Below are 27608 nucleotides of genomic sequence, written 5' to 3'. Positions count from 1 at the left end.
GTGATGCAGCATATAGTACAAGAGATCAGATGATTGCAGGTTCAATTACCCTAAAGGGACAAAAAAAATAGAACAAAAACTAATGTTTTTGAAAATGTAGAAAACATTAAACAATAGACAACCACCCACATTCTCACTATTTAAGAGAAATATATATATTTTTTATTTAAATATTTTGTATCAATGCCAAGAGTCCAATGTATTTAAACGTAAAACTAATTAACTCATTAACACAATAGGTAAACGCATTTATTTTTGTTGATGCATCACTACACAAAATGGAATAAAAAGTGATTTACCCAAATATGTACCCAAAAATGATATAATAAAAATGTCAGATTGCCATGCAAATACCAAGCCTTCAAGCAACTGAACAAACCAAAAAAATAAAAATGTTACAGGTCTCGGAAAATGACCACACAAGCATACAGTATTTGTTTTTACGCATTGCCATTTTTTTCACCAGTTAAATAATACTTAACTTTTAATAATTTCAATATTAAAATTAATAATAATATTAAAAAAGATGGCATATATACCCGCTAGATATAAGTGACCCCATATAAAGTGTGGAGTTCTTCTTCTCCTGTTAAATGAATTACACTCAAAAATGATCTGAACTTCCTGCAGTAAGTAAGCTCACACCACCAATCAAAGAACTATTATCAGAGGTGAAATGAGATACCCTGGGGAAGATGGGTGTCATTGTCCAAATGACAGAATATCCTAATATTTGGTGTGTTTATAGGACAATAGATTATATATCCTGTTGTTTCAATGAACACAACTTCACTATATGAGCCACAATTCTAAGAGCTGATAGTGGTCAGAATACAGTGAATAGCTCAAAATGGGTATATACATGAAAACCTACCATGCAAAAAAAGTAGATAGCAAAACATGGTATATAGAAACACACAGTGGTTAAATAGTATGGAATGTTCTCACCCTTTCATAGACTAATCCAATTGGAGTGATGGATACAATTTTAACTTTTATTATAAATGTTCTCACCCATTGCGTGTTCTTTGTCTCAGATGGGGTGAATTTCAGCCTGGTAAATTCTGCCCAGAAAGAGTCAAGAATGTAGTTTATCCCTACAGATCCCTATAGGGGCAATATAAGACTCAAACCACAAGTATTTCTCCACTAACAAGGGCAGTCTACAGCTGGCCCTACAATGAAGGACCTGCATTCTCCCTAGTGGACGTTCCAAAGAGTTTCCTCCAAGTCATTCTTCAGGGGACTTTCCACTTGTATTCTCATATAGTGTTTTGCTAGTGCAAAATGAACATGGTTACCTGCCTGCTCTGTATAGTCAGCAGAGAACAGGATGATGAAGCATCCATGTATAAATAGTGTTGAAAATTAGTCATTAGCGATTTAGGGACTTACCTTCCCAATTGTCCAGCCCATTTCTAATTTGTCACACTCGCAGAAGAAAAACTCCCTTATCCAACCGCCATGTGGTTATGCTCTCCAATTCACCTCACTTCCGGTGCCTCTAATGCATACCCTAATCACTTCTGCTTTTTTGGAGTGCAAAGCGCCCGCCTACTCATGATGTAATTTCCGGTTGTGTAGCCATGCTTATTCCGGAGCTCTAGAATGCAATCACAGCCGCATTTGGAAAGCAAATTGCCCACCTATTAATGATGTCACTTCCTATTGTATGGCACGCAAAGCCACTCTACTTCCCGTTTGTCTGGAACGCAATCACTGCTGCATCAACGGCATCCTTGATCTCCATAGTGGTAGTATCTACTCACACAACCAACAGAGCACCTACTCAGACAATCCTCAATCTCCCCATCGCATGCCTCCAATACAGTGCGCCATTTTGAAGGAACGTGTGGCCCATTGGAATCACGTGTGTGGGAAGCCTAATTGTTGCCAACCCACCATTTCCTAAACAAATAAAACATCAATATGCATACCCGTTACAGGGAATAAAAATAGACTAGGGTACATCTATTATTATCATGTATTAACAGAAGCATGCAGTCTAGATCACGCAAAGTCATTATTGCCCTCTACTCCTCTTTGTTCAGTCCTCACCTGGAATACTATGTCCAGTTTTGGGCACCACATTTAAAAAAAAAGACATCAACAAACTGGAGCAAGTTCAGAGAAGAGCGACCAGAATGGTGACCGGTCTGCAAACCATGTCCTATGAGGAACAGTTGCAGGATTTGGGAATGTTTAGCTTGCCAAAAAGAAGACTGAGAGGAGACTTAACAGCTGTCTACAAATATCTCAAGGGCTGTCACATTGTAGAAGGATGATCTTTATTCTCATTTGCACTAGGAAAGACTAGAAGCAATGGGGTGAAACTGAATGGGAGGAGAAACAGATTAGATATTAGAAAAACTTTTTGACAGTTAGGGTGATCAATGAGTGGAACAGGCTGCCACGAGATGTGGTGAGTTCTCCTTCCATGGAAGTTTTCAAACAGAGGCTGGACAGACATCTGTCTGGGATGATTTAGAGAATCATCCCAGATTTCTCTATTATTATTATTATTATTATTATTATTATTATTATTATTAATCCTGTTTTGAGCAGGGGGTTGGACCAGATGACATAGGAGGTCCCTTCCAACTCTATCATTCTATGATTCTATGATCTAGTGAAATTCTCTTTTTCCTTATTGCATAGTGTTTTGGGAAAAGGGAGGAAATTTGTTAAACAGACATTAATAGGATATAAATTCCTATATCATAGCAGCAGATTATCAATAGTTTATAGGGCTCAAAAAGCATTGGAAGGGATTGTTATTTCTCCATTATAACTTTGTTTAAAACATATATTCAGTAGACAAGAGAAAAGCTAAGGTTGGCATTTCAAATAAGCAGCCATATTTAATTTGTTCATTAAGTCTTTGTGGTGTAACTGTTTTCATACAGAAAATCCATTTAGCCTCCTTCTGTAGTATGGCCTTATCCCAATCCTCATCTCTGAATGATCAGGCTACCTTTTCAATCCCCATGAATTTCAAGTTCCTAATGTCACGACCATGGCAATTATTGTTTTGCGATATTAGTGTATCCACTTTATGTTCAACATCACATGATTACCTATTCTTTGAATTCCCTGATCGTCTTACGGATATATATTTCAAACCACAATCACAAGTGGCCTTTCAAACCAACCCCTTCATTCTGCAATTAATAAACGTATTAACTTTGTAACTCCTCTGTTACACTGCTCATGAAGGACTTTCCTGCTTCAATACGTGTATATGCAACACAATGTTTGCACTTGAAACATCCTTTCACTTTGTTAGACAGCCATGTGGTTGTTGTGGGTTTTTAAAATGACTGCTTACTAGTCTATCATTCAGAGACCTTCCTTTTCTATAGGTGATTTGGGGACACTTAATTAGCTTTATATCAAAATCTGCATCCATAAGTAAAATGTGCCACATTGTCATAGGTGGTTATAAACCTAGCCAAGTCCGTTTCTGAATTTTTTTTGGTTTGGGATTTAGTCATTCTTTCTGACCTGTCCTTGCATTTTGCCTCTTTATAGGCTCTTTTCAGAACACCCTGTGGATAACCTCTTTCGAGGAGTCTATCTCTGAGTTCTCTTGCTTGAACCTCAAAAAGCTCCTCTGTTGGGCATTTCCTGCAGACTCTGAGGTACTGACCTTTTGGAATACCTCTTTTCAAGTGAATGGGGTGGCTGCTATCACATTTGAGTAAGGAGTTGGTGGTGGTTGGCTTCCTAAAGTTTAATGTAGTCAGGTCACCGTTAGAGCCAGAGGAAGCACGGCTACAAAACCAGAAGTGACATCAAGAGTAGACCGGCACTTTGCACTCAAATAAATGGAAGTTACTCAGGCGTACATTCCAGGCACCGGAAGTGAGGTGAATTGGAGTGCATAGCCACATACCAGTTGTATAAGGAGCAGCATGGGAGCTCTTCTGCCAGTGAGATCAATTGGAAATGGGCTGGGCATTGGGGGGGTAAGTCCTTAAAACACTAATGACTAATTGTCAACCCTATTTCTACATTTATGTTTCATCTGTTTATGTTCTCTGTTGACTATACAGAGTAGGCAGTTGCCCATATTCACTTTGCGCTAGCAGTTTTTAAAAAAAAGGAAATGCATTGTGACGTCCAATAGTGGAAAGTGCAGGGCCTTCATTGAAGAGCCAGTCTGTGGACTGCCATTGTTATGGCAGCAGTACTTGGGACTTAAATAGCCGCAATAGAGATCTAATGGGCTAGACTACATTCCTGACTCTTTCTGGACAGAATTTACCAGGTTGAAATTCACCCCACCTGAAATAAAGAACACGCAATGGGTGAGAACTTTCCATATTATTACCATTGTGTGTTTCTAAATACAATGTTTTGCTACGAACTTTCATTGCATGGTAGGTTTTCATGTACAGCTCTGGCAAAAATTAAGAGACCACTGCAAAATTTTCAGTTTGTCAGATTTTTCTATTTATAGGTATATTTTTTAGTAAAATGTAAATTGTTCTTTTATTCTATAAACTTCTGACAACATGTCTCCGAATTTCCAAGCAATACATTTTGTATTTTTTTCTGAAAAGGAGAAATAGTCAAAATAAAAAAAAACAGTGCTTTCAGACCTCAAATAATGCAAAGAAAACAAGTTCATAATCATTTAGAAACAACGACACTAATGTTTTAACTCATGAAGAGTTCAGAAATCAATATTTTGTGGAGTAACTATGATTTTTAATCACAGCTTTCATGCATCTTGGCATGCTTTCCACCAGTCTTTAACACTGCTTCTGGCACAAAAATGTAAGCAGTACTTTGTTTGATGGCTTGTGACTATCCATCTTCCTCTTGATTACATTTCAGAGGTTTTCAGTGGGATTCAGGTCTGGAGATTGGGCTGCCAATGACAGGGTTTTGTTGCAGTGGTCTTAATTTTTGCCAGTGCTGTATATACCCTGTTTTGTGATATTCACTGCATTCTGACCACTGTCAGCTCTGAGCATTGCTGGCTCATATAGTGAAGATGTGTTTATTATAACAACAGGATATATAATCTATTGTCATATAAACACACCAAATATTAGAATATTCTGTTATTTGGTTATGGTTAGACTACTGGAAAATGACATCCAGCTACCCTGAGGTATCCCATTTCACCATTGATAATAGTTCCTTGATTGGTGATGTGAGCTTACTTAATGCAGGAAGTTCAGATCACTTTTGAGTGTAATTCATTTAACAAGAGAAGCAGAACTCAACACTTTATATGAGGTCACTTATACCTAGCGGGTATATCTGCCATTTTTTTTAGGCAGCACCATCATATAAATATCAAAATTACAAAATGTTAAATATTAATGTAAATCTCACATTTGCTATACCTAATCTATTAAAGTAAGGTGTCTACAATTGCGTTGGGCAACAATATTCCAGTTTTTTGCTTTTTCTACTCCAGTGAAATAATAATACGGTGTAATTTTGGTATTAGAGTGACCTGGGGAATTATATTGCCAAGTCATTTTTCCACACAATGAACATTGTAAGAACCAAACCCAAAAAGTATATCAAAATTGCATTTTTTGTGAGTAATTTTACTGCACTTGCAATTTTTTCCCTGCATTTCAGTACATTGAATGGTAAAATAAATGGTGCAATTCAAAAGTACATCTTGTCCCACAAAAAAATAAGCCCTCATATGGTGATAAGGAACAGAAAATATAATAGGATCAAGGTGAGAACAAAGTTAAAGCTAAAAAATAGAAAATCAGAAAAGTGGCAATATTAGTGTAATATAATTTAGTGACTACACAGATAAAATACAATGAAAAGATAAAACAGGAATAGTATTGTAATTAGTGTTGAGCGATACCTTCCAATACTCAAAGGTATCGGTATCGGATGGGATCGGCCGATATCCAAAAAATATCGGATATCGCCGATACCGATACCCGATACCAATGCAAGTCAATGGGACACAAGTATCGGAAGCTATCCTGGATGGTTCCCAGGGTCTGAAGGAGAGGAAACTCTCCTTTAGGCCCTGGGATCCATATTCATGTAAAAAATAAAGAATTAAAATAAAAAATATGGATATACTCACCCCTCCGACGGCCCCTGGACCTTACCAATGTAACCGGCAGCCTCCGTTCCTAAGAATGAGGAGTTCAGGACCTTCGATGACGTCGCGGCTTGTGATTGGTTGCGTGACCGCTCATGTGACCGCTCACGCGACCAATTACAAGCCGCGACGTCATCGCAGGTCCTAAACTCCTCATTCTTAGGAACGGAGGCTGCCGGTTACATCGGTAAGGTCCAGGGGCCGCCGGAGGGGTGAGTATATCCATATTTTTTATTTTAATTCTTTATTATTTACATGAATATGGATCCCAGGGCCTGAAGGAGAGTCTCCTCTCCTCCAGACCCTGGGAACCATACACTGGGAACTTCCGATTCCGATTTCCGATATCACAAAAATATCGGAACTCGGTATCGGAATTCCGATACAGCAAATATCGTCCGATATCCGATACTTGCAGTATCGGAATGCTCAACACTAATTGTAATGTAATTTTATGTGTCTATTTACAATATTGTGTAATATTATTGTATGTTTTCTTCTAGGGGTTTTATTCTTTTCACTCCTTTTCTGTGGTTGCTTTGTGAAGGAGAAATAATTGTGCTCAGTGAAATGTATGGAGAGATCAGAACACCCAATTTTCCAGATTCTTATCCCAGTGAAACGGAGGTGACATGGAATATTACTGTTCCCGAGGGATTCAGGATTAAGCTATACTTCATTCATTTCGATTTGGAGCCCTCTTACCTCTGCGAATATGATTATGCCAAGGTAAAATAAAGCTCATTCATTTTACATTCTGGAAGAGATTGTTAGTCTTTTTATGCTGCCTTTTGTGAGGGCAACATACAATAGTACCAGACATCCTATTTTTTGCATTGTGCCCAGTAAGTAATCCAATGTATTCATGTACATCGTTCCCTTTCTGCACCTGATTGATACATAATAAGGCTTATTCACACATCAATATTAAAGGGAACCTGTCAAGTACTCGGACTGTTCAAAACGAGTCTGATAACAGTATAGATGTCAATTCCCTTTTTTTCTAATATAGTGTTTGATTTAACTTAACTTTCTAACACTTTCAAGAATGAACTTTAATTCTGCAGTATTGTATACGCTAGAAAGGCAGGGCTAGTCCAATGAGGAGTGTCTTACCCTGGACTAGTCCTATCTTGGATCATCTTATCACACCTAATGTTTATATATAAATGTGCGCATGCGCTCTGTGGGTGGAGTCGCACGATCCATAGCATACTACTTCAAACATTTTTTACAACTAGCCCTGCCTCCCTACTTCACTGATTGAAAGCATTGAGTTAGCCTTTGCAAACTGTGCTTCCAATTTTACCTCTAGGATCATTCCTTACCTTTGCTACCTTTTTATATCCTTTTTCTTGTGCAATGCAATTATCTCTTCTCTTAAAGGGACTCTGTCAGCACAGAATGACTGTTCAAACCAAGTACAGCCACTTTGTGCATTGTAGCGTGGCTAAATATTTATCTACTAGATGGTGGCCCAATTCTAATGCATCGGGTATTCTAGAATATGTATGTATGTATGTATGTACGTCGCGCTGTGAGTGGGGGTTAAATTCTGCACCAATATCGCTGATTGGTCGCACCCAGCTGGCCGATCAGCGAAGTTTGGTTCAAATCTAGCGCCAATTCGCGGCCGGACTGCGCCTGTCGCTGATTGGTCTTGGTCGGCCGGGTATGACCAATGACCGAAGCGGTGTTTAAATAACACGCAAATATCGCTGATTGGTCGCAGGTGGCCGAGAGCTACCAATCACTGAAGCGGTGTTTAAATCCCGTGCCAATATCGCTGATTGGTCGCGGCTGGCTGGGCGTGACCAATCAGCGAAGTGTGGTTTAAATCCCGCGTCAATTCGCAGCTCAACTGCGTATGTCACTGATTGGTCGCAGGATGTTGGGGGTTCGGGGAACTGGATGTCAGGGGTTCGGGATGCAGGATGTAGTACAGCCACGTAGTATATAACACAGCCACGTAGGATATAGCACAGCCACGTAGTATATAGCACAGCCACGTAGTATATAGCACAGCCACGAAGTATATAGCACAGCCACGAAGTATATAGCACAGCCACATAGTATATAGCAGCCACGTAGTATATAGCACAGCCCATAGTATATAGAACAGCCACGTAGTATATAGCACAGTCACGTAGTATATAGCAGCCACATAGTAAATAGCACAGCCACGTAGTATATAGCAGCCACGTAGTATATAGCAGCCACATAGTATATAGCAGCCACATAGTATATAGCAGCCACATAGTATGTAGCACAGCCACGCAGTATATAGTACAGCCACGTAGTATATAGCACAGCCCACATAGTATATAACACAGACCACATACTATATAACACAGACAGCCATGTAGTATCTAGCAGCCACGTAGTATATAGCACAGCCCGTAGCATATAGCACAGCCACATAGTATATAGCACCGCCACGTAGTATATAGCAGCCACGTAGTATATAGCCCAGCCACGTAGTATATAGCACTGCCACGTAGTATATAGCACAGCCATCTAGTACTGTATATAACACAGCCACATAGTATATTGCCCAGCCACATAGTATGTAGCAGCCACATAATATAGAGCGGCCACATAGTATATAGCACAGCCCTAGTAGTATATAGCAGCCACAAAGTACATAGCAGCCACATAGTATATAGCAGCGACGTAGTGTATAACACAGCCCACGCAGTAAATAACACAGCCCACGCAGTATATAACATTGCCCACGTACTATATATCAGTCACGCAGTATATAACATAGCCCACGTAGTATACAGCAGTGTGGGCACCATATCTCTGTTAAAAAAATTAAAATAAAAAATAGTTATATACTCACCCTCCAGCATCCATCAATGCGCGCGAGCGGCGAGGCTGCCGCCAGCTTCCATTCCCAGAGATGCATTGCGAAATTACCCAGATGACTTAGCGGTCTCGCGCGCATCAGTGGACGCCGGAGGGTGAGAATAGCACCATTTTTTATTTTTTTAATTATTTTTGACATTATATCTTTTTACTATTGATGCTGCATAGGCTTACCAGAAATGTAGTAATTTTTCCAAATTTATTAAAAAAGAAAAACTGAAATATCACATGGTCATAAGTATTCAGACCCTTTGCTCAGTATTGAGTAGAAGCACCCTTTTAAGCTAGTACAGCCATGAGTCTTATTGGGAATAATGCAACAAGTTTTTCACACCTGGATTTGGGGATCATTTGCCATTCTTCCATGCAAATCCTCTCCAGTTTTGTCAGGTTGGATGCTGAATGTTGGTGGACAGCCATTTTCAGGTCTCTTCAGAGATGCTCAATTGGTTTTAGGTCAGGGCTCTGGCTGGGCCAGTCATGAATGGTCACAGACTTGTTCTGAAGCCACTCCTTTGTTATTTTAGCTGTGTGCTTAGGATCATTGTCTTGTTGGAAGGTGAACCTTCGGCCAAGTCTGAGGTCCAGAACATTCTGGAAGTGTTTTTCATCCAGGATATAGCTGTACTTGGCCGCATTCATGTTTCCTTCAATTTCAACCAGTCATCCTGTCCCTACAGCTGAAAAACACCCCACAGCATGATGCTGCCTTCACCATGTTTCACGGATGGCATTGTATTGGGCAGGTGATGAGCAGTGCCTGGTTTTCTCCACAGATACCGCTTAGAATTATCACCAAAAAGTCCTAGCTTCGTCTCATCAGACCAGAGAATCTTATTTCTCATAGCTGGGAGTTCTTCATGTGTTTTTTAGCAAACTTTATACAGGCTTTCATATGTCTTGCACTGAGGAGAGGGTTTGAATACTTATGACTATGTGATATTTCAGTTTTTCTTTGTTTATTAAATTTGCTAAAATTACTACATTTCAGTTTTTTTCAGTCAAGATGGGGTGCAGAGTGTACATTAATGAGAAAAAAATGAACTTTTTTGAATTTACCAAATGGCTGCAATGAAACAAAGAGTGAAAATTTGTAAACCCACTGTACTTATAGAGAACCTTTTAGGTCCTATAATATAGAGTTAATTTGCAGGCTCATAGCATTAGGAACATGTATTGAAAGTGTGGCACCGAGCAGAAAATGGACTTTATTTCTCCCGGTAGCATCCAGCTTACATTCATGCAGGCATGCCCAGATCAATTGCAGTCACTGCTCAAAGCACTGTGAGCAATAGATGTAAGCAATGCATACAATGGCACTGACTGACAGCCAGCACTGCAGTGCATTAGTGAAGATCCGACTGTCAGTCAGTGCCGATGTATGCTTGCAGCTACTTCTCTCAGTGCTGTGAGCAGTGACTGTAATAGCTCTGGACATGAATAACCTAATTTTAGTCCAATAATATAAATCACAAACTGGCACTTCCTTATCAGATAATTACACAAATACGGACTAACGCTCAACCGGTCGCCACAAGAAGAGATCCAAATATTAAAATCCAAATTTTTTATTAATGTAATATAAAAAACAAACAATTATTTAATAAAATCAAAAAGAGTGCCCTAACTAGGAGGGACACTGGGTCAATTACAGTCCTTCACAATAGTAGTGATACAGGGCTGTTATTACAGCAAAAAGATCTTAATATCCAGTCAGGCAAAGAGGAAGAAGCGGATACAAAACGTGCATTGGGGTGAGGAGGGACGCTGATCTCCTTACTGGGTCTGCAGTGCACTTACTAATCGGGTAATATATACTGAATTTTTTCTATTGCATTTATATGCATCTACTGTTTGTGTAAAATGGCATTTTTAATACTGGTCAGTATTGCCAGCATCCATATATTGTCACTAGACGAGATATAGCTTTGTTGCTTTTCTGCCTCATATATCATTTTATGCCCACTAACGTTCTATGTATTTTGCCTGACTGGATATTAAGATCTATTTGCTGTAATAACAGCCCCAGATCACTACTATTGTGAAGAACTGTATTTGACCCAGTGTCCCTCCTAGTTAGGGCACTCTTGTTTGTTTTATTAAATAATTGTTCATTTATTATATTACATTAATAAAAATTAGAATTTTAATATTTGGAACTCTTCTTGCGGCTTCCGGTCGAGTGTTAGTTCGTATTTGTGTAATTAGCTCTGGGCATGCCTACATGACTGAAAGTCTGTGGTTCCCAGAAGAAATAAAGTTTATTTTCTCCTGGGTGCCTCATTTTCAGTAATGCAGCTTGGCACATTCATAACACTATTAACCTGCCGATTAACCCTATATCTGCATGTTAATAACATTATCAGACCTGACAGCTTCACTTTAACACAGGAATTTCAAATACTATCAATATTTGACTAGTGTTCCCTTGTCCAAGAAGCACCATTCTGGCTGTTGACACTTCCATCGCTACAGAACGTGTGCATATTTCCTTTTAATTGCATTGCCAACTTTGCCTTCATCATTTCATTCACAAGACATATCATCAATAAGGTCTTATAAGTTAAGGCCCCGTCACACACAGCGACGCTGCAGCGATACAGACAACGATGCTGATCGCTGCAGCGTCGCTGTTTTGTCGCTGTGTGGTCGCTGGGGAGCTGTCACACAGACAGCTCTCTCCAGCGACCAACGATCAGGGGAACGACTTCGGCATCGTTGAAACTGTCTTCAATGATGCCGAAGTCCCCCTGCAGCACCCGGGTAACCAGGGTAAACATCGGGTTACTAAGCGCAGGGCCGCGCTTAGTAGCCCGATGTTTACCCTGGTTACCAAAAAAAACAAACAGTACATACTCACCATCTGATGTCCGTCAGGTCCCTTGCCATCTGCTTCCTGCTCTGACTGAGTGCCGCCGTACAGTGAGAGCAGAGCGCAGCGGTGATGTCACTGCTGTGCTGTGCTCTCACTGTACGGCCGGATCTCAGTCAGAGCAGGAAGCGGACGGCAAGGGACCTGACGGACATCAGATGGTGAGTATGTACTGTTTGTTTTTTTTGGTAACCAGGGTAAACATCGGGTTACTAAGCGCGGCCCTGCGCTTAGTAACCCGATGTTTACCCTGGTTACCAGTGAAGACATCGCTGGATCGGTGTCACACACACTGATTCAGCGATGTCAGCGGGACCTCAACGATCAAAAAACGGCCCAGGCCATTCCGACATGACCAGCGATCTCGCAGCAGGGGCCTGATCGCTGGTACGTGTCACACATAGCGAGATCGCTACTGAGGTCGCTGTTGCGTCACAAAACTTGTGACTCAGCAGCGATCTCGCTAGCGATCTCGCTATGTGTGACGGGGCCTTTACATGTCCTGTAACAAATAAAATATAGATTATAGTGACAAGTGATTGACTAGAAACTCAGTTCCAAATAGAATTGTTTTGTGCTAGACATTTGGGGCTCATTATTGAGTTAAACCTTAACCCAACGTAGAACAGTTTGGTAGTCTAAAGGCCCCGTCTCACATAGCGAGATCGCTAGCGAGATCGCTGCTGAGTCACAAGTTTTGTGATGCAACAGCGACCTCAGTAGCGATCTCGCTATGTGTGACACGTACCAGCGATCAGGCCCCTGCTGTGAGATCGCTGGTCGTGTCGGAATGGCCTGGACCATTTTTTGGTCGTTGAGGTCCCGCTGACATCGCTGAATCGGTGTGTGTGACACCGATCCAGCGATGTCTTCACTGGTAACCAGGGTAAACATCGGGTTACTAAGCGCAGGGCCGCGCTTAGTAACCCGATGTTTACCCTGGTTACCAAAAAAAACAAACAGTACATACTCACCATCTGATGTCCGTCAGGTCCCTTGCCGTCTGCTTCCTGCTCTGACTGAGTGCCGCCGTACAGTGAGAGCAGAGCACAGCAGTGACATCACCGCTGCGCTCTGCTCTCACTGTACGGCGGCTCAGTCAGAGCAGGAAGCAGACGGCAAGGGACCTGACGGACATCAGATGGTGAGTATGTACTGTTTGTTTTTTTTGGTAACCAGGGTAAACATCGGGTTACTAAGCGCGGCCCTGCGCTTAGTAACCCGATGTTTACCCTGGTTACCCGGGTGCTGCAGGGGGACTTCGGCATCGTTGAAGACAGTTTCAACGATGCCGAAGTCGTTCCCCTGATCGTTGGTCGCTGGAGAGAGCTGTCTGTGTGACAGCTCCCCAGCGACCACACAGCGACTTACCAACGATCACGGCCAGGTCGTATCGCTGGTCGTGATCGTTGGTAAATCGCTATGTGTGCCGGGGCCTTAATGGACCAGTCTCACACTGAATAACATGGAAAACAATCTCATGTTCTTGCATAAATGTATGCTAATTATTATGGACACAACCAGGAATGTGTGTTTATATAAAGTATGTTGTAGAGGTTCTTATCTGAGTCAGGGTTCATTGCAGAGTTTACAGACCAGAGAAGTGCCCTGTGCCCTTGAATAAACACAGTGGTCTGGTTGAGTTAATATTTGCTGTTTCCTGTGCTATCTCTTTTCACCGGCTGATGGATGTGCACAGAGATGTTGTCCCTAATGAAATTTTTTTTCTTGGCTACAACTAATGATGTAAACATGTTAATATGATTGACAGCTTACCCATTTTCTTGTGGGAAATTCTCCTTAAATACAAGAAAAAAAGACGCGGAAGGTGGGGGAGGGTGAATCTCACATAAGGCATTCACATTCAGTTATTTCATGGCTGTAATGTGATTTTCAACTTAATGAAGAATTACTTTCATAAAGTTAAGGATTGATTGATCAATTGATTGATTTAAAGGTCAATCTTTATATCTGATATTCTGTTTTATCATTAATAGTGATACATTCCTGTTCTTTGGCAACAGTTTACACATCTCTGTTCATTTTGTTCACTGGAGCCAAGGACTTTGTGAACTATTCCCTGCTGATCTGTCACAATAGTCAGCACTGGTGTCTGCCTGGATGCATTCTTTCTTTGTTCCTTTTCTTTTTTCCTTCTATACCCTCACAGCTTGCATAACCCTTGCCCTTAAAACATGCGTTTGGATTCTAGTAGATCAAGTGGAGTTGTATAATTTATATGAGAACAAGTTTCTTAACTCATGTTAGGCTGTTCCTTTCCCGTCTTTTTTTTTTGGCCCCTTACTCCTTACTGAATGGTTTAAACATCCCCCTTTGTTAGAAAGATTCATAGATGGTACCTTTAGTTAGATCCAGTGTCTGGGCATCTGATGTGTGTGCACATCTTGTGAAATGATTTGATTCAAAGCCAGTTCACGTTACTCGTATGTTAATTTATGAGTATTGCAGGCTTCAAACCAACAGCTCATTCAAATGGGAGATAGTAAAATGCAGCTCTCCATTCCTTTACTCAAAAATCAATTAATTATAGGAGTAGGCATCTAGAGTATTTCCCATAGTGAGACATTATGAATAGGTAGTATGAATATCTACTGTTATCTATACTATTAATGCATATGCTGCTAGCATTTCTTAATTACTTTTGGACTTCATGCTGATGGCATAGATGCTATACCGGTGGCTCATCAGTCACTTCCGTCTTTCATTGGGCAATTAATTAGTTTTATACCTAGAGAGCTGTTCTCCTCCAAAAGCAATGTTTTAGGAGAAAAAAGAAGCTCTTTACCTGCTCTGTAAAGCTCTGACATCCAATTGCAAGCAAAACTCTTTTTCCATCTGTGTTCACCCAAAGTTCAACCTAAATATCTTGTCTATGAAATTGGGTATCACTTAACACATACACTGTTCAACATTTCAACACAACAATGTCCAGCCACATGTTATTCTTGCTAATGGTAGCAACCTGCATTGGCCAAACGTGCTACTATGGCCTGCAGGGATTCCAGACTTGTCTCCCATCAAGCCCATCTGGAATGCTATTAGTTGGAAATTGTAAAAGGAGCTGAGCTACCAGCAGTGAATCTTGATGGTTTGTGTTAATTTCTCAAACACCCATTAACCACTTTCTGACATCAGACCTAATATTCTGTCCATGTGCCATGGGCCTATTTGACCATGGACAGAATATTACGTCATCGCTATCGCCCACAAACAAGGGTGGTGTGCGGGCGATCACCGACAGGTGTCAGCTGATGCTGACACCCAGCACTTGGTGCCAGGAGCGGTCACAGACTGCTCCCAGCACTTTAACCTCCAAAATGCTGTGATCAAATATGATCGCAGCATTCCAGAAGCCGGCAGAGGGCTGACAGCCCTTCTGCCTCTAAATCTGAGACCCTGCGGCGTGACACGGGGTCCCGGTCATTGCCATGGTGACCCAATGTCGTCATGATGACATCCGGGTCACCAGCAAAACTGCTGACCATGCCCAGTGCGTGATGAGCAAGTTTGTCTATCAGTGCAGAGCTGACAGTTTGTGCAGCATTTGTATCCTTCTTCATCTCCATACTGTAGAAGGGATCAGCCTGCAAAAAATGATTGTCCCATAGTGGGACAAAGTAAAAAAGTTAGAAAAAGTAAAAAAAAAATTGTTAAAATAATTGTAAAAATATTTACAAAAAAATCCAAAATAATAATAAAAAAAATCTAAAGATATTGTATCTCTAAATAAATATTTGAATGAAAAAAAATAAAATAAAAGTACACATCGCAGCATACATCGACCCGACCTATAAAACTGTCCCACTAGTTAACCCCTTTAGTGAACATTATGAAAAAATAAATAAAAAACAAGGCAAAGCACAATGCTTTATCATGATACCGCCGACCAAAAAGTGGAATAAAGCGTGATCAAAAAGACGGATATAAATAAACATGGTACCGCTGAAAAAAACATTTTGCCGCACAAAAAACATATCAACATATAGCTCCATCAGCAGAAAAAAAAAGTTATAGCTCTCACAATAAACTGTTGCAAAAATAATTGTTATTTATTGTTATAAATGGGGTATCGCTGTAATCGCACAGATCCAAAAAATAATATACCCCCCAAAAAAGGGAAGTACACAACCCAGAATAAAATGCAAAACATTTTTATTAATGAAATTCACATAAAATTAAAACCAATGTGTACATAATATAGAAGGAGGGGAAAAAACCCTGAGCAGAGTGACCTCCAAGCAACCAGTCAAAAATCAAGTGACAAAGGTAGCTACACACACTATATAAAAAAAAAAGCCATTAAAGGGAACCTGTCACCCCGTTTTTTGAAGATGAGCTAAAAATAGCGTTAAATAGGGGCAGAGCTGGGCGTTACATTAGTGTCTTTGTGTGCCTTTATTACCCACCTATGCTGCCGAAATACCTTTGTAAAGTCGCCGTTTTCTGCTGTCACTCACGCTGGTCTGGTCCTATGGGCGTGGTGACAGCGCTGTTTCTCCCCCAGAATCCTGCTCATCATTACGTTGGTGGCGTAGTGGTGTGCGCATGTCCAAAAGGCTAATCCACTGCCCAGGTGATGAAAAACAGCGCGATCTGCGCTATTCAGCCGTTTACCGGTGGGCGCGGCCATCTTTCCTGTGGCCGCGCGTGCGCAGATGGAGCGCTCTGCTGCCCGGGGCTTCAGGAAAATGGCCGCGGGATTCCGCGCGTGCGCAGATGGAGATTGCGGAACAAATTTTGTTGCCATTTTTACCCATTTCTGTGAAATTACATTGTGAAAATGTAAAATCTTTGGCTAAAACTAAATTTTGGTGGTAAAAAATGTAGTTATTTTTTCTTCACTGCACAATGGTATAAAATTCTGACACACCCGTGGCATTAGTATGATCACTGCACCCCTAGATTAATTCTTCATCATGTAGTTTGTAAAATGGGGTACACTTATGGGGGTTCTGCTTTTCTGGCACCTCATGGGCTCTCCCAGAGGGTCATGCTACCTGCAAACAAAACAGTAAAATCTGGCGCTCTCTGACTTCTGATCTTTGCACTGTGTCTGAAAAATATTTCCCGATTACATGTAGGGTATTGATGCACTCTAGAAAAAATGGAGCTCAGTTTGTTGTAAAAAAAAATCCTATTAGCCCTAATTAAATCAAAACTTGGGTCTAAAACAACATTTTTGTGAGGAAAATATGATTTTATTATTTTCATGGCTCAACATTATAAACATCTGTGAAGCACCTGGGGGTTCAAGGTGCTTAACATGCACCTAAATACATTCCTTGAGGGGTCTATTTTCCAAATTGGGGTTATGTATGTTTTTTTTTCACTGTTTAGGCACATCAGGGTCTCTCCAAATGGGACATGACGTGTGCTAACTGCAGGAACTTCCAGGAAATTTTACATTCAAAAAGTCAATAGACGCTCCTTCCCTTCCGAGCTCTGCCATGCTCCCAAACAGTAGTTTTCTCCCACATATGGGGTATCGGCATACTCAGGAGAAATTGCACAACAAATTCCTCCTACCCTTATGAAAATGTAATATTTTGTGCTGAAAATATATTTGTGGGGAAAGTTTCATTTTTCTTATTTTTATGGCTTAATGGGGTTATGTGCTCACACACAGCTAGATCAGTTCCCTGAGGGGTCTAATTTCCAAAATGGTGTCACTTGTGTTGGAATTTTACTGTTTAGGCACATCAGAGGCTATCCAAACACAACATGGCATCCACCAATTGTTGCAGCAAATTTTGAATTCAGAAAGTGAAATGGTGCTCCTTCCCTTCCCAGCTCTGCCCTGTGCCCAAAGAGTGGTTTTCTCCCTCATATGGAGTATTGGCGTACTCAGGAGAAATTGCACAACAAATTTTGGGGTCCATTTTTTCCTGTTACCCTTGTAAAATTTAAAAAAATTGAATCTGAAGTAAATTTTTAGGAAAAAAGTTAAATGTTCATTTTTTCACATTTCAAAAATTCCCGTGAAGCACCTGAAGGGTTAATAAACTTCTTGAATGTGGTTTTGAGCACCTTGAGGGGTGCAGTTTTTAGAATGTGTCACTTTTGGGTATATTCTATCATATAGACCCCTCCCCTCATAGTGACTTCAAATGTGATGTAGTCCCTAAAAAAGATGGTGTTGAAAAATGAGAAATCGCTGGTTAAGTTTTAACCCTTATAACTTCCAAACAAAAAAACCTTGAGTTCCAAATTTGTGCTGATGTAAAGTAGACATGTGGGAAATGTTACTTATTAAGTATTTTGTGTGACATATCTCTGTGATTTAAGGGCACGAAAATTCAAAGTTGGAAAATTGCCAAATTTCCATTTTTTCCCAAATAAACGTAAGTCATATCAAATAAATTTTACCACTATCATAAAGTACAATATGTCATGAAAAAACAGTATCAGAATTACCGGGATCCATTGAAGCGTTCCAGAGTAGTGTTGACGTTGAGCGATACCGTCCGATACTTGAAAGTATCGGTATCGGAATGTATCGGCCGATACCGGCAAAGTATCGGATCCAATCCGATACCGATACCCGATACCAATACAAGTCAATGGGACTCAAGTATCGGACGGTATCCCTGATGGTTCCCAGGGTCTGAAGGAGAGGAAACTCTCCTTCAGGCCCTGGGATCCATATTAATGTGTAAAAGAAAGAATTAAAATAAAAAATATTGCTATACTCACCTCTCCGACGCAGCCTGGACCTCACCGAGGGAACCGGCAGCGTTCTTTGCTTAAAATTCGCGCGTTTACTTCCTTCCGTGAAGTCCCGGCTTGTGATTGGTCGCGTGCCGCCCATGTGGCCGCGACGCGACCAATCACAGCAAGCCGTGACATAATTTCAGGTCCTTCAGGATTTTAAAATTACGTTCTGGCTTGTGATTGGTTGCGTCGCGGTCACATGGGCGACGCGACCAATCACAAGCCGTGACGTCACGGGAGGCAGGAAACGCGCGCAGTTGGCCGCCTGGTGGTCATGTGACCGACTGTGACATTAGTCGCACTCGGTCACGTGCTTCTGGGTGTCTGACGGGCGGTGATGGCGGCTGCATGTCTCAGTATGCGGCGACAGGTAACATAGCGCCGCTGATTGATATTATCAGCTGTCTTCCCTGCATATACACCCTCTGGACCCCTGACACATCACTCCCTGACGAAGCGGCAGCGAAACGTGCATTGGAGTGGTGTATGCAGGGGACGGTGGAGCTTCAGACTGGTGGGTATTTCGGCATTATGTGACTCAGCTTGATATTTGTTACACCAGCGATACTTTGGTCCTTTGATCACTAAATCATTTGACTAGACATTTGATATTTTTTGGACATTATTTATCTTAATCTTTATTTATTTTTTTGGTGTACAAATATTCACTTCATGATTCACTAATTATTGTTATCATCAATTTTGCATTTTGAGTATTGTATCACTAACTGATTATATATACTATTCATTAATTTGTTTGCACATACTGTAAATTGTCACTTGGCATTATCCTTATTTTTCTTTGATATCTTTATGTCCTGCAAAATGTTTATTTATTAATCGCTGGTGTATATGTGGATAATATAATATATTTTATATATATATATTTTTTACCACACAGGCTGTTGCTCCTAGTCCCCTGCTACACACTTTTCTACATATTCAATTGTTTTATCAATTTTTTTTGCGATTTTTTATAAAATCCCTGTTTATTATTACGTATTGTTTGTATTATTTTTAAAAAAGAGATGATTTTTGTGTAATCATGATTTGATTATTAATAAAATTCAATCTTGGCGGTAGCCCAGGGCTCAGTGGTGTGGGGGGGCCCTGGGATACCGCTGAGATTGACCTCGGCCGCCATCAGGGCATTACTGCCCTGACTGGTGTATGGGGCACGGTGGTCAGAGGGGGCCTGCATCTCATCTGCTCACCAGGCCCCTACCGGCGCTGCGGCAGTTTAACGCTATTGACTTGCGGGCCCGTGCCTGGCCGTCAATAGTTAACAGCCGCCAGCCAATCGGAGGCTGGCAGCTGACGTCAGCCGCAGCGCGCACATCGCCGGCGTCTGATGTGATTGTCAGTCGCCGGCGAGTGTGCGCTTCAGCTGCATGGAGGGAGCTTTGCTGCTGGAGTGCAGCCAGGTGAGAAGAACTTTTTTTTTATTGAGCAGCGATCTGGGGGGCCCAGAGCTGGGGACAGAGATGCTGGACACAGATGAGGGCAGAGATGCTGGACACAGATGGGGCAGAGATGCTGGACACAGATGAGGGCAGAGATGTTGGACACAGATGAGGGCAGAGATGTTGGACACAGAAGGGGTAGAGATGCTGGACACAGATGAGGGCAGAGATGCTGGACACAGATGAGGGCAGAGATGCTGGGCACAGATGGGGGCAGAGATGCTGGACACAGATGAGGGCAGAGATGCTGGACACAGATGGGGCAGAGATGTTGGACGCAGATGAGGGCAGAGATGCTGGACACAGATGGGGCAGAGATGCTGGACGCAGATGAGGGCAGAGATGCTGGACACAGAAGGGGGCAGAGATGCTGGACACAGATGGAGGCAGAGATGCTGGACACAGATGAGGGCAGAGATGTTGGACACAGATGAGGGCTGAGATGTTGGACACAGAAGGGGTAGAGATGCTGGACACAGATGGGGGCAGAGATGCTGGACACAGATGGGGCAGAGATGCTGGACACAGATGGGCAGAGATGCTGGACACAGATGGGGCAGAGATGCTGGACACAGATGGGGCAGAGATGCTGGACACACTGGGAGCAGAATGCTGGACACACTGGGGGCAGAATGCTAGACACACTGGGGGCTGAATGCTGGACACACTGGGGGCAGAATGCTGGACACACTGGGGGCTGAAATGCTGGACACTCTGGGGGCAGAAATGCTGAAGACACTGAGGGCAGAAATGCTGGACACTCTGGGGGCAGAAATGCTGGAGACACTGGGGCAGAAATGCTGGACACACTGGGGGCAGAAATGCAGGAGACACTGGGGACAGAAATGCTGGAGACACTGGGGGCACAAAATGCTGGACACTCTGGGGGCAGAAATGCTGGACACTCTGGGGGCAGAAATGCTGGAGACACTGGGGAAGAAATGCTTGAGACACGGGGCAGAATGCTGGAGACATAGGGGGCAGAATGGAGATATGGGGCAGAATGGAGATATGGGCAGGATTGGAGACACTGGGGGCAGGATTGGAGACAGATCATGCAGGATCATGGGGCAGGATGGATACGATGGAGACAGATGGGGCAGGATAGGGAGATCATATGGGGCATAATGGATACTCATGAGGGCAGGATGGGAGAACATATGGCTGAAGTCAGGAATGAGACACACAGGGGCCAGGATGGGGAATATTATTACCATAGGGACTAATTCTAATTTAGGGATATTATTACTGCAGTGATGTATTTATTTTTTGAGTATACTGTTTTAAATGAGGGGGCAGGCCTATAGAGTGACACTATGTTGCCTCTTTTTCTTCATGTGGTGTAATGTAGAAGTTGGGAAAAATTAGGTAATGTGTTCTGCAAGCAGAGCTCGAGATAATTGTGTTATTTCCTGCAGAGGTGAGCCCTGGCTGGAAGAAGTGATGGCGGTCTGTGCTTGATGAAAGATGAAGGACTTCACCTAGAGACACCACTGGTGAGTCAGTGTGTTACCTATACACTGACACTATACACTGTATGCTATATACAGAGCTCCTGTGTATAATGTCACCAGTGATCACTGTATAACCTCTACACAGACACTGCATACTAAGTACAGCTTTCCTGTGTATAATGGCACTTATGGTGATAGTATTGTGTTTTTTTATTACTAATCAGTATTGCAGTATAAGGTCATTATATGGTGGTAATATGTGGTCTGGACAAGGTGTTGTGGTATTTGTTCCTTGTATGTGCTATTTGGTCACTTTGTGGTGGTAATATGTGGTCTGGTCATGGTGTTGAATTTGTTCCTTGTATGTGATATTATTGGTCATTTTAAAAATTGAAAAATAAAAATATACCTAAATTGTTTTGCATATTTTAACAAATATTTAATAGGTTATAATAGAGTAGGGCCCAGCCAGAAGTGTCTACCGTGTTATGGTGGCAGCTTGGAAAATCTTTTGGCCAAAACAAAAGCTGTTGGTTATACAGTATGTGTGATCTGGTGATGGGAACTGTTAATGTGTGATAGGTGAGAAGTGGAGTTTCACTCAGCAACTATTTTTCTGGAATAATCTGGTTCAGGTATATGATGATCCCGTCGCATGACCCCATCAAATGACCGGGGGGCCCCCAGAGTCTGAACAGCCCTGGCTACTCCAAATCCACCCCTGTTCGTATTCAATTGTACCCAACCTTTTCTCTCGATGATGACAATCTGGCTAATAAATGGTTAGAGGCTGCTACTGCATGCTCTCTTGCATTTATGCAGATAATCAATGAAAAAAACAGTAAACTATTAGAGGACATTGATTTACAAATAAACAACTCCCAAATACACCTGAATCAAAATTTTCAGAATGACCTGGTGGAACCTTTTCTCAAAGACCTTGTGTGATGGGGTGTACGGCAGAGCAAGAAGGGACAACAGGCCAGAGGATGATTCCACAGATTTATTATCAAGAACAGCACATGCAACAAAGCAATAGTCCACACGAGTCCAATGGATCCCAAAACAATCTCACGAATGACGAGATATGTCCTCAGCTCAAGTCTCGCCCCGTTCGCTTCCGCAGTCACAGATGGACATGGGGTCTTGCCTCAGCTAAGAATCCCCACTCCTTCTCCTTCCAGCATCAACTCACATCTGATCTCAAAAATAAGAATGGATTGTCTGAGCTCCTGGGATCCGCCCATGAAGGGGGGTAGGGGTCACACCTTCTATTCAATGGTTGGGTTCACCAGAAGATTCTATTCTGGTTGGCTCCGCTTAGTCTACATAGTATGTACATTTGACTAGCCACCTGCTGTGAGGAAGAATGGCTATTCCACTAGAGGTGTTGACAAAGCTTAATTACATTATAGCTTAGGGCTGCAAGTATTGGGGGAAGGAGACATTGTTACAGGTGAACTCCCAGCACAAGAAAATACATAAATTACAGCTTATAGAAACCAGAGAACAGTTACATACATCAAATGGCATATTACTCAAATACAGGACAGGGCAAAAGTACATACCATGACACCTTGATAGGGATTTAAGAAGTGGGAGAAAGAAATAAGTGATAGTAAAATGAAGAAATATCAAAGAGATGCCCATGACTATGACACAAAGAGAGTCTATAGGTGGCAATATAGATAGGGACAACAAGAGAGACCTCTGACGCGGAATACATCTAGCGTATCACTCACCTCATAAACCATTAATGCTTCCACGGGTTCGAAAAGGAAGGAACAAATCAGAGGACAATCAAAACCAGATTCGGGGGTAATGGACACCCAAAGGATTTTTTTAATCAAGGTCATAGAAAAGGGGAACAATCCGAGGTATTGAATCTGTCATCACATGTTTTAACAGATATTCAATTGAATATCTTGGAAAAAGGAACATGAAGCATTGGCCATTCTTGAATATGTGGCTGAGAAGAGCTCAACAATGGTAAGCAATTTCCCTACTCATACATTCACCAAATCCAAGAATTTTCCTAATTTAAATTCATATCCTACTATTGACATATTTGTTAAGCTTGTCACTGCTGATGTAGAAAAACTGGGGACCAACATTAAATATCGAACAGACAAGCAAATGATGTCAGCAATTAAGGACATGTAATCATGGTCTGATGTCTGCTTTAAACCAGCAGACAAGTGTGGTAACCTTGTTATATGGCCCAAAAGATTATATGAAAGGCAAGCCATGAAATTGCTTTCAGACAGGAATTGTTACCAAAAACTTTCATACAATCCATTAGACAAATTTCATGGGGAATTGACTGCCATTGTCACTAGAACTTTCGAAAATAATGTTTTTCCAAAGAAAATGATGGAAACAGTTGTTTCCATTAAACCTTGTCTATCTACCTTCTACTTGGTCCCAAAAATACACAAAAACCCGATAGACCCTCCTGGGCGTCCAATTGTATCACGGCTTGAGGGGCTGTACGAAGTGGTATGCCAAATGATTGATTTTCATCTTAAACCCTTGGTATCTTCTTTACCTTCATATATTAAGGATACCACCTCGGTACTAGGGCATTTTGATGGTGTAATCCTCCGTGATAACATGATCATGGTGACAGCAGATATTGAGAGTCTCTATACATCAATAAGGCACACTGATGGTATCAGAGCGATTTCCTGGTTCCTCCAATCCAGTGATCTGGATAGATCCCTCGCAGACTTTTTCATCGAACTTTTGAATTTTATATTGAAGCATAATTGTTTCATATTTAATCATCAAATCTACCTCCAGACCCAGGGAACAGCGATGGGGGCCACTTGTGCCCCATCGTATGCAAAACCTTTCCTTGGGGAATGGGAGCGTGAGATTTTTCAGAGCAATCCAATTTAGAAAGCGGACAAGATACACCATTGGATCCGCTATATAGATGACGTGTGGTTTGTCTGGGAGGGATCTAAGAATGAACTTAAAAATATGATGGATGTTTTAAATGACAATGATTTAAATATAAAGTTGACATATACGTATGGCCAGGAGGTTATTTTCCTCGATGTCAACATTCAAGCTAATGAAAATGGAATGCTGACCACAGATATATACAGAAAACCCATGGCTACTAACACTATTTTACACGCTAAGGGTACTGTCACACAGTGCAATTTTGATCGCTACGACGGCACGATTCGTGACGTTCTAGCGATATTGTTACGATCTCGCAGTGTCTGACACGCTACTGCGATCAGGGACCCTGCTGAGAATCGTACGTCGTAGCAGATCGTTTGAAACTTTCTTTCGTCGCTGGATCTCCCGCTGTCATCGCTGGATCGTTGTGTGTGACAGCGATCCAGCGATGCGTTCGCTGGTAACCAGGGTAAACATCGGGTTACTAAGCGCAGGGCCGCGCTTAGTAACCCGATGTTTACCCTGGTTACCAAAAAAAACAAACCGTACATACTCACCATCTGATGTCCGTCAGGTCCCTTGCCGTCCGCTTCCCGCTCTGACTGTCTGCCGGCCGGAAAGTGAGAGCAGATCACAGCGGTGACGTCACTGCTGTGCTGCGCTCTCACTGTATGGCGGCACTCAGTCACAGCAGGAAGCAGACGGCAAGGGACCTGACGGACATCAGATGGTGAGTATGTACGGTTTGTTTTTTTTTACTTTTACGCTGGTAACCACGGTAAACATCGGGTTACTAAGCGTGGCCCTGCGCTTAGTAACCCGATGTTTACCCTGGTTACCCGGGGACTTCGGCATCGCTCCAGCGCCGTGATTGCAAAGAGTGACCGCAGTCTACGACGCTGGAGCGATAATCATACGACGCTGCAACGTCACGAATCGTGCCGTCGTAGCGATCAAAATTGCACTGTGTGACAGTACCCTTAGTCATTCCATCCACACAAAAAAATATATGGCATTCCAATAGGCCAGCATTTACGGATTAAGAGAATATGCTCCACTGAGGAGAATTTTCAAAAACAGGCGAAAGACCTCTATTCGAGGTTTCATGATAGAGGCTATAGCCATAGAACCATACGCAGAGGATACCATACAACAAATGAGTCATCTAGGAATGCACTACTGTACAAACCACCTCCTCTAAGTGACAACAAGAAAATGGATCAACTTAGATTCATTAATCCTTTTAATAATTAATGGGATGGCTTTAGGGAGATTCTCCGTAAACATTGGAGCATTTTAAAAACTGATTGCATTTTGAAAAAGTTAATTCCCCCTGAACCATTGGTTACAGCAAGGAGATCCAGGCATCTCAGGGATGACTACCTGCGAACTTAAGATTCCAGTAAGGGAGCATGTGCTAAATTGATTGATTAGATTGCTAAATCTAAAAACAGTACTTAAGATGAACCGTTGAAGACTTTACCCAAGCACTTCAAGGACTTCCACAACTCGGATTCGAGCCTATTGAGAGTGAGAGCGATTGATCAGGTATCAATGGGTCAATGGGGTGGAGATCTTTTTAAAAAATTGGCACAAATTGAAAGTCGCTGGATCTACCGCTTACGAACAGTGACACCATCAGGGCTTAACGAAAATTTTGGGTTGTTCTTTTTTGTAAGCAATTGGTATCTTTTAACTAGGGTAGGGTGGGTGTTTTTATGGACATTCAGTCGCTAATTTCCCTGGGGCTGTATGTTGTTTTATTTTATGATTCTCATTTTCGTGTTATTATGTCATAGGTTCTTTAATCTGTGTATGGGTAGCCCATGCTACGTTTGACTTAATGATCATGCATTGGATGCTATTTCGATTCATTAGGACTACGTTTGAACTGATATAGGAAAAGGACACCAACTTTCTTGAAGATTATATCTTCATTCAAGTAATTTGAGATCCAGCCTTGACCCTCGACATCGGAACTCCATATGGTGTCACATGGTCATTTAAATTATATAAAAAATTGTTTAATTAATATAGATATATTATTGTATATTGGTAGGCACGGGCACTTTTATATATCCATGTAGTTTAGATTTAGAAATCATTAGTGTACTTACTACTGGTATCTGGTACTGGTAGTAAGTACACTAATGATTTATAGATCTAAACTATATGGATATATAAACCACACCTGAAAAAGGTTGCAAATTTATTGAAACAGGGGGGACCGTGGAACTCCAAGGGAACAACCTTTCCCAGTCACCACAACACCAATAGTAATTGCGAATCTACAGGAATTGAGAATTTAAATTTCCATTTTTATCTCCATCTATAACCCAAGTGAGTAAAATTATATACCTCATCATCTCACTCTATTCCCAAACATAAGTGTTATAAGGAGTGCATGTCTTTCTCTTTAAAGGTTTTACTGATACCTAAAAGGATCCACAACATTTTTCTCGTTATCACCAATGTTATCAAATAAGTAAGTGTCCTCGTGTTCATATTTACTCTAATATTTAGATTTCACCCAATATTGCTCATTCATTGTAGACGGCGCAGGTGAACACTTTTGTTTTCAGTAACTATACTATATATTTAACAGGTCCACACAGAACCTGTTGTAATCACCAGCAGCACTCTACATTGAGCACCTGTTCCTCTATCAGGAACTACTTGGAGCGCCAGGGTTTTTTCTGTTTTAAGAATATTTGTGATCACACTTATTGTTTTGTTAGATACGTTGTGAAATATAAGGTGCAGTTATTGACATTTATTGTGAATAGCAACTAGTGCAGCAGTTTGTGGATGGCAACTAGTCTGGCATAATCATTTAATAGCTCATGGAAAGAATAGTTCATAAATTGTTTTTGGAAAAAAAATTTGTTTGGGTTTCTGTATTGAATTATATATAGTGTTAGTGAACCTTGCAATTGTTTTGTTAATGTTTTAAGTAGGAATTTTGCAGTTTTATTATTAGAAAAAGTTCCTAATACATATAGAAGTAGCCTAAAAATATGCAAAGCTGTCTGGGATTTCAACATGCAAATTGCCTCTTCTGAGAAAAAGAGGACCTAACTCTATAGCGCCACCTGTTGATTTCAACAGTCATATCAACGCAAACGTTGGGCATTTAGGCACAGTGCATGTGGCAACTATAGACAGGAATATCGCTGTTGTAACACGTGACTCTGACTAGGCTTCCT

At 41.5% G+C, this 27608-nt stretch overlaps 1 protein-coding gene across 4 annotated transcripts in view; it reads left to right on the top strand.

The window, feature by feature from the left end:
* Positions 1–27608, top strand: part of MASP1 (MBL associated serine protease 1) — a 258790-nt gene that overhangs the window by 41191 nt on the left and 189991 nt on the right. For all 4 annotated transcript variants that reach the window (XM_077290264.1, XM_077290263.1, XM_077290266.1 and 1 more), the window contains exon 2: positions 6601–6826. In XM_077290264.1, the coding sequence (XP_077146379.1) occupies positions 6601–6826 (226 nt within the window). The remainder of the gene's footprint in view (positions 1–6600; positions 6827–27608) is intronic.

The sequence above is a fragment of the Ranitomeya variabilis genome, chromosome 2 (assembly GCF_051348905.1).
Source record: "Ranitomeya variabilis isolate aRanVar5 chromosome 2, aRanVar5.hap1, whole genome shotgun sequence".
NCBI lineage: Eukaryota > Metazoa > Chordata > Amphibia > Anura > Dendrobatidae > Ranitomeya > Ranitomeya variabilis.
Note: the sequence above shows the minus strand (reverse complement) of the source record. Positions and strands in the feature narration are given on the sequence as shown.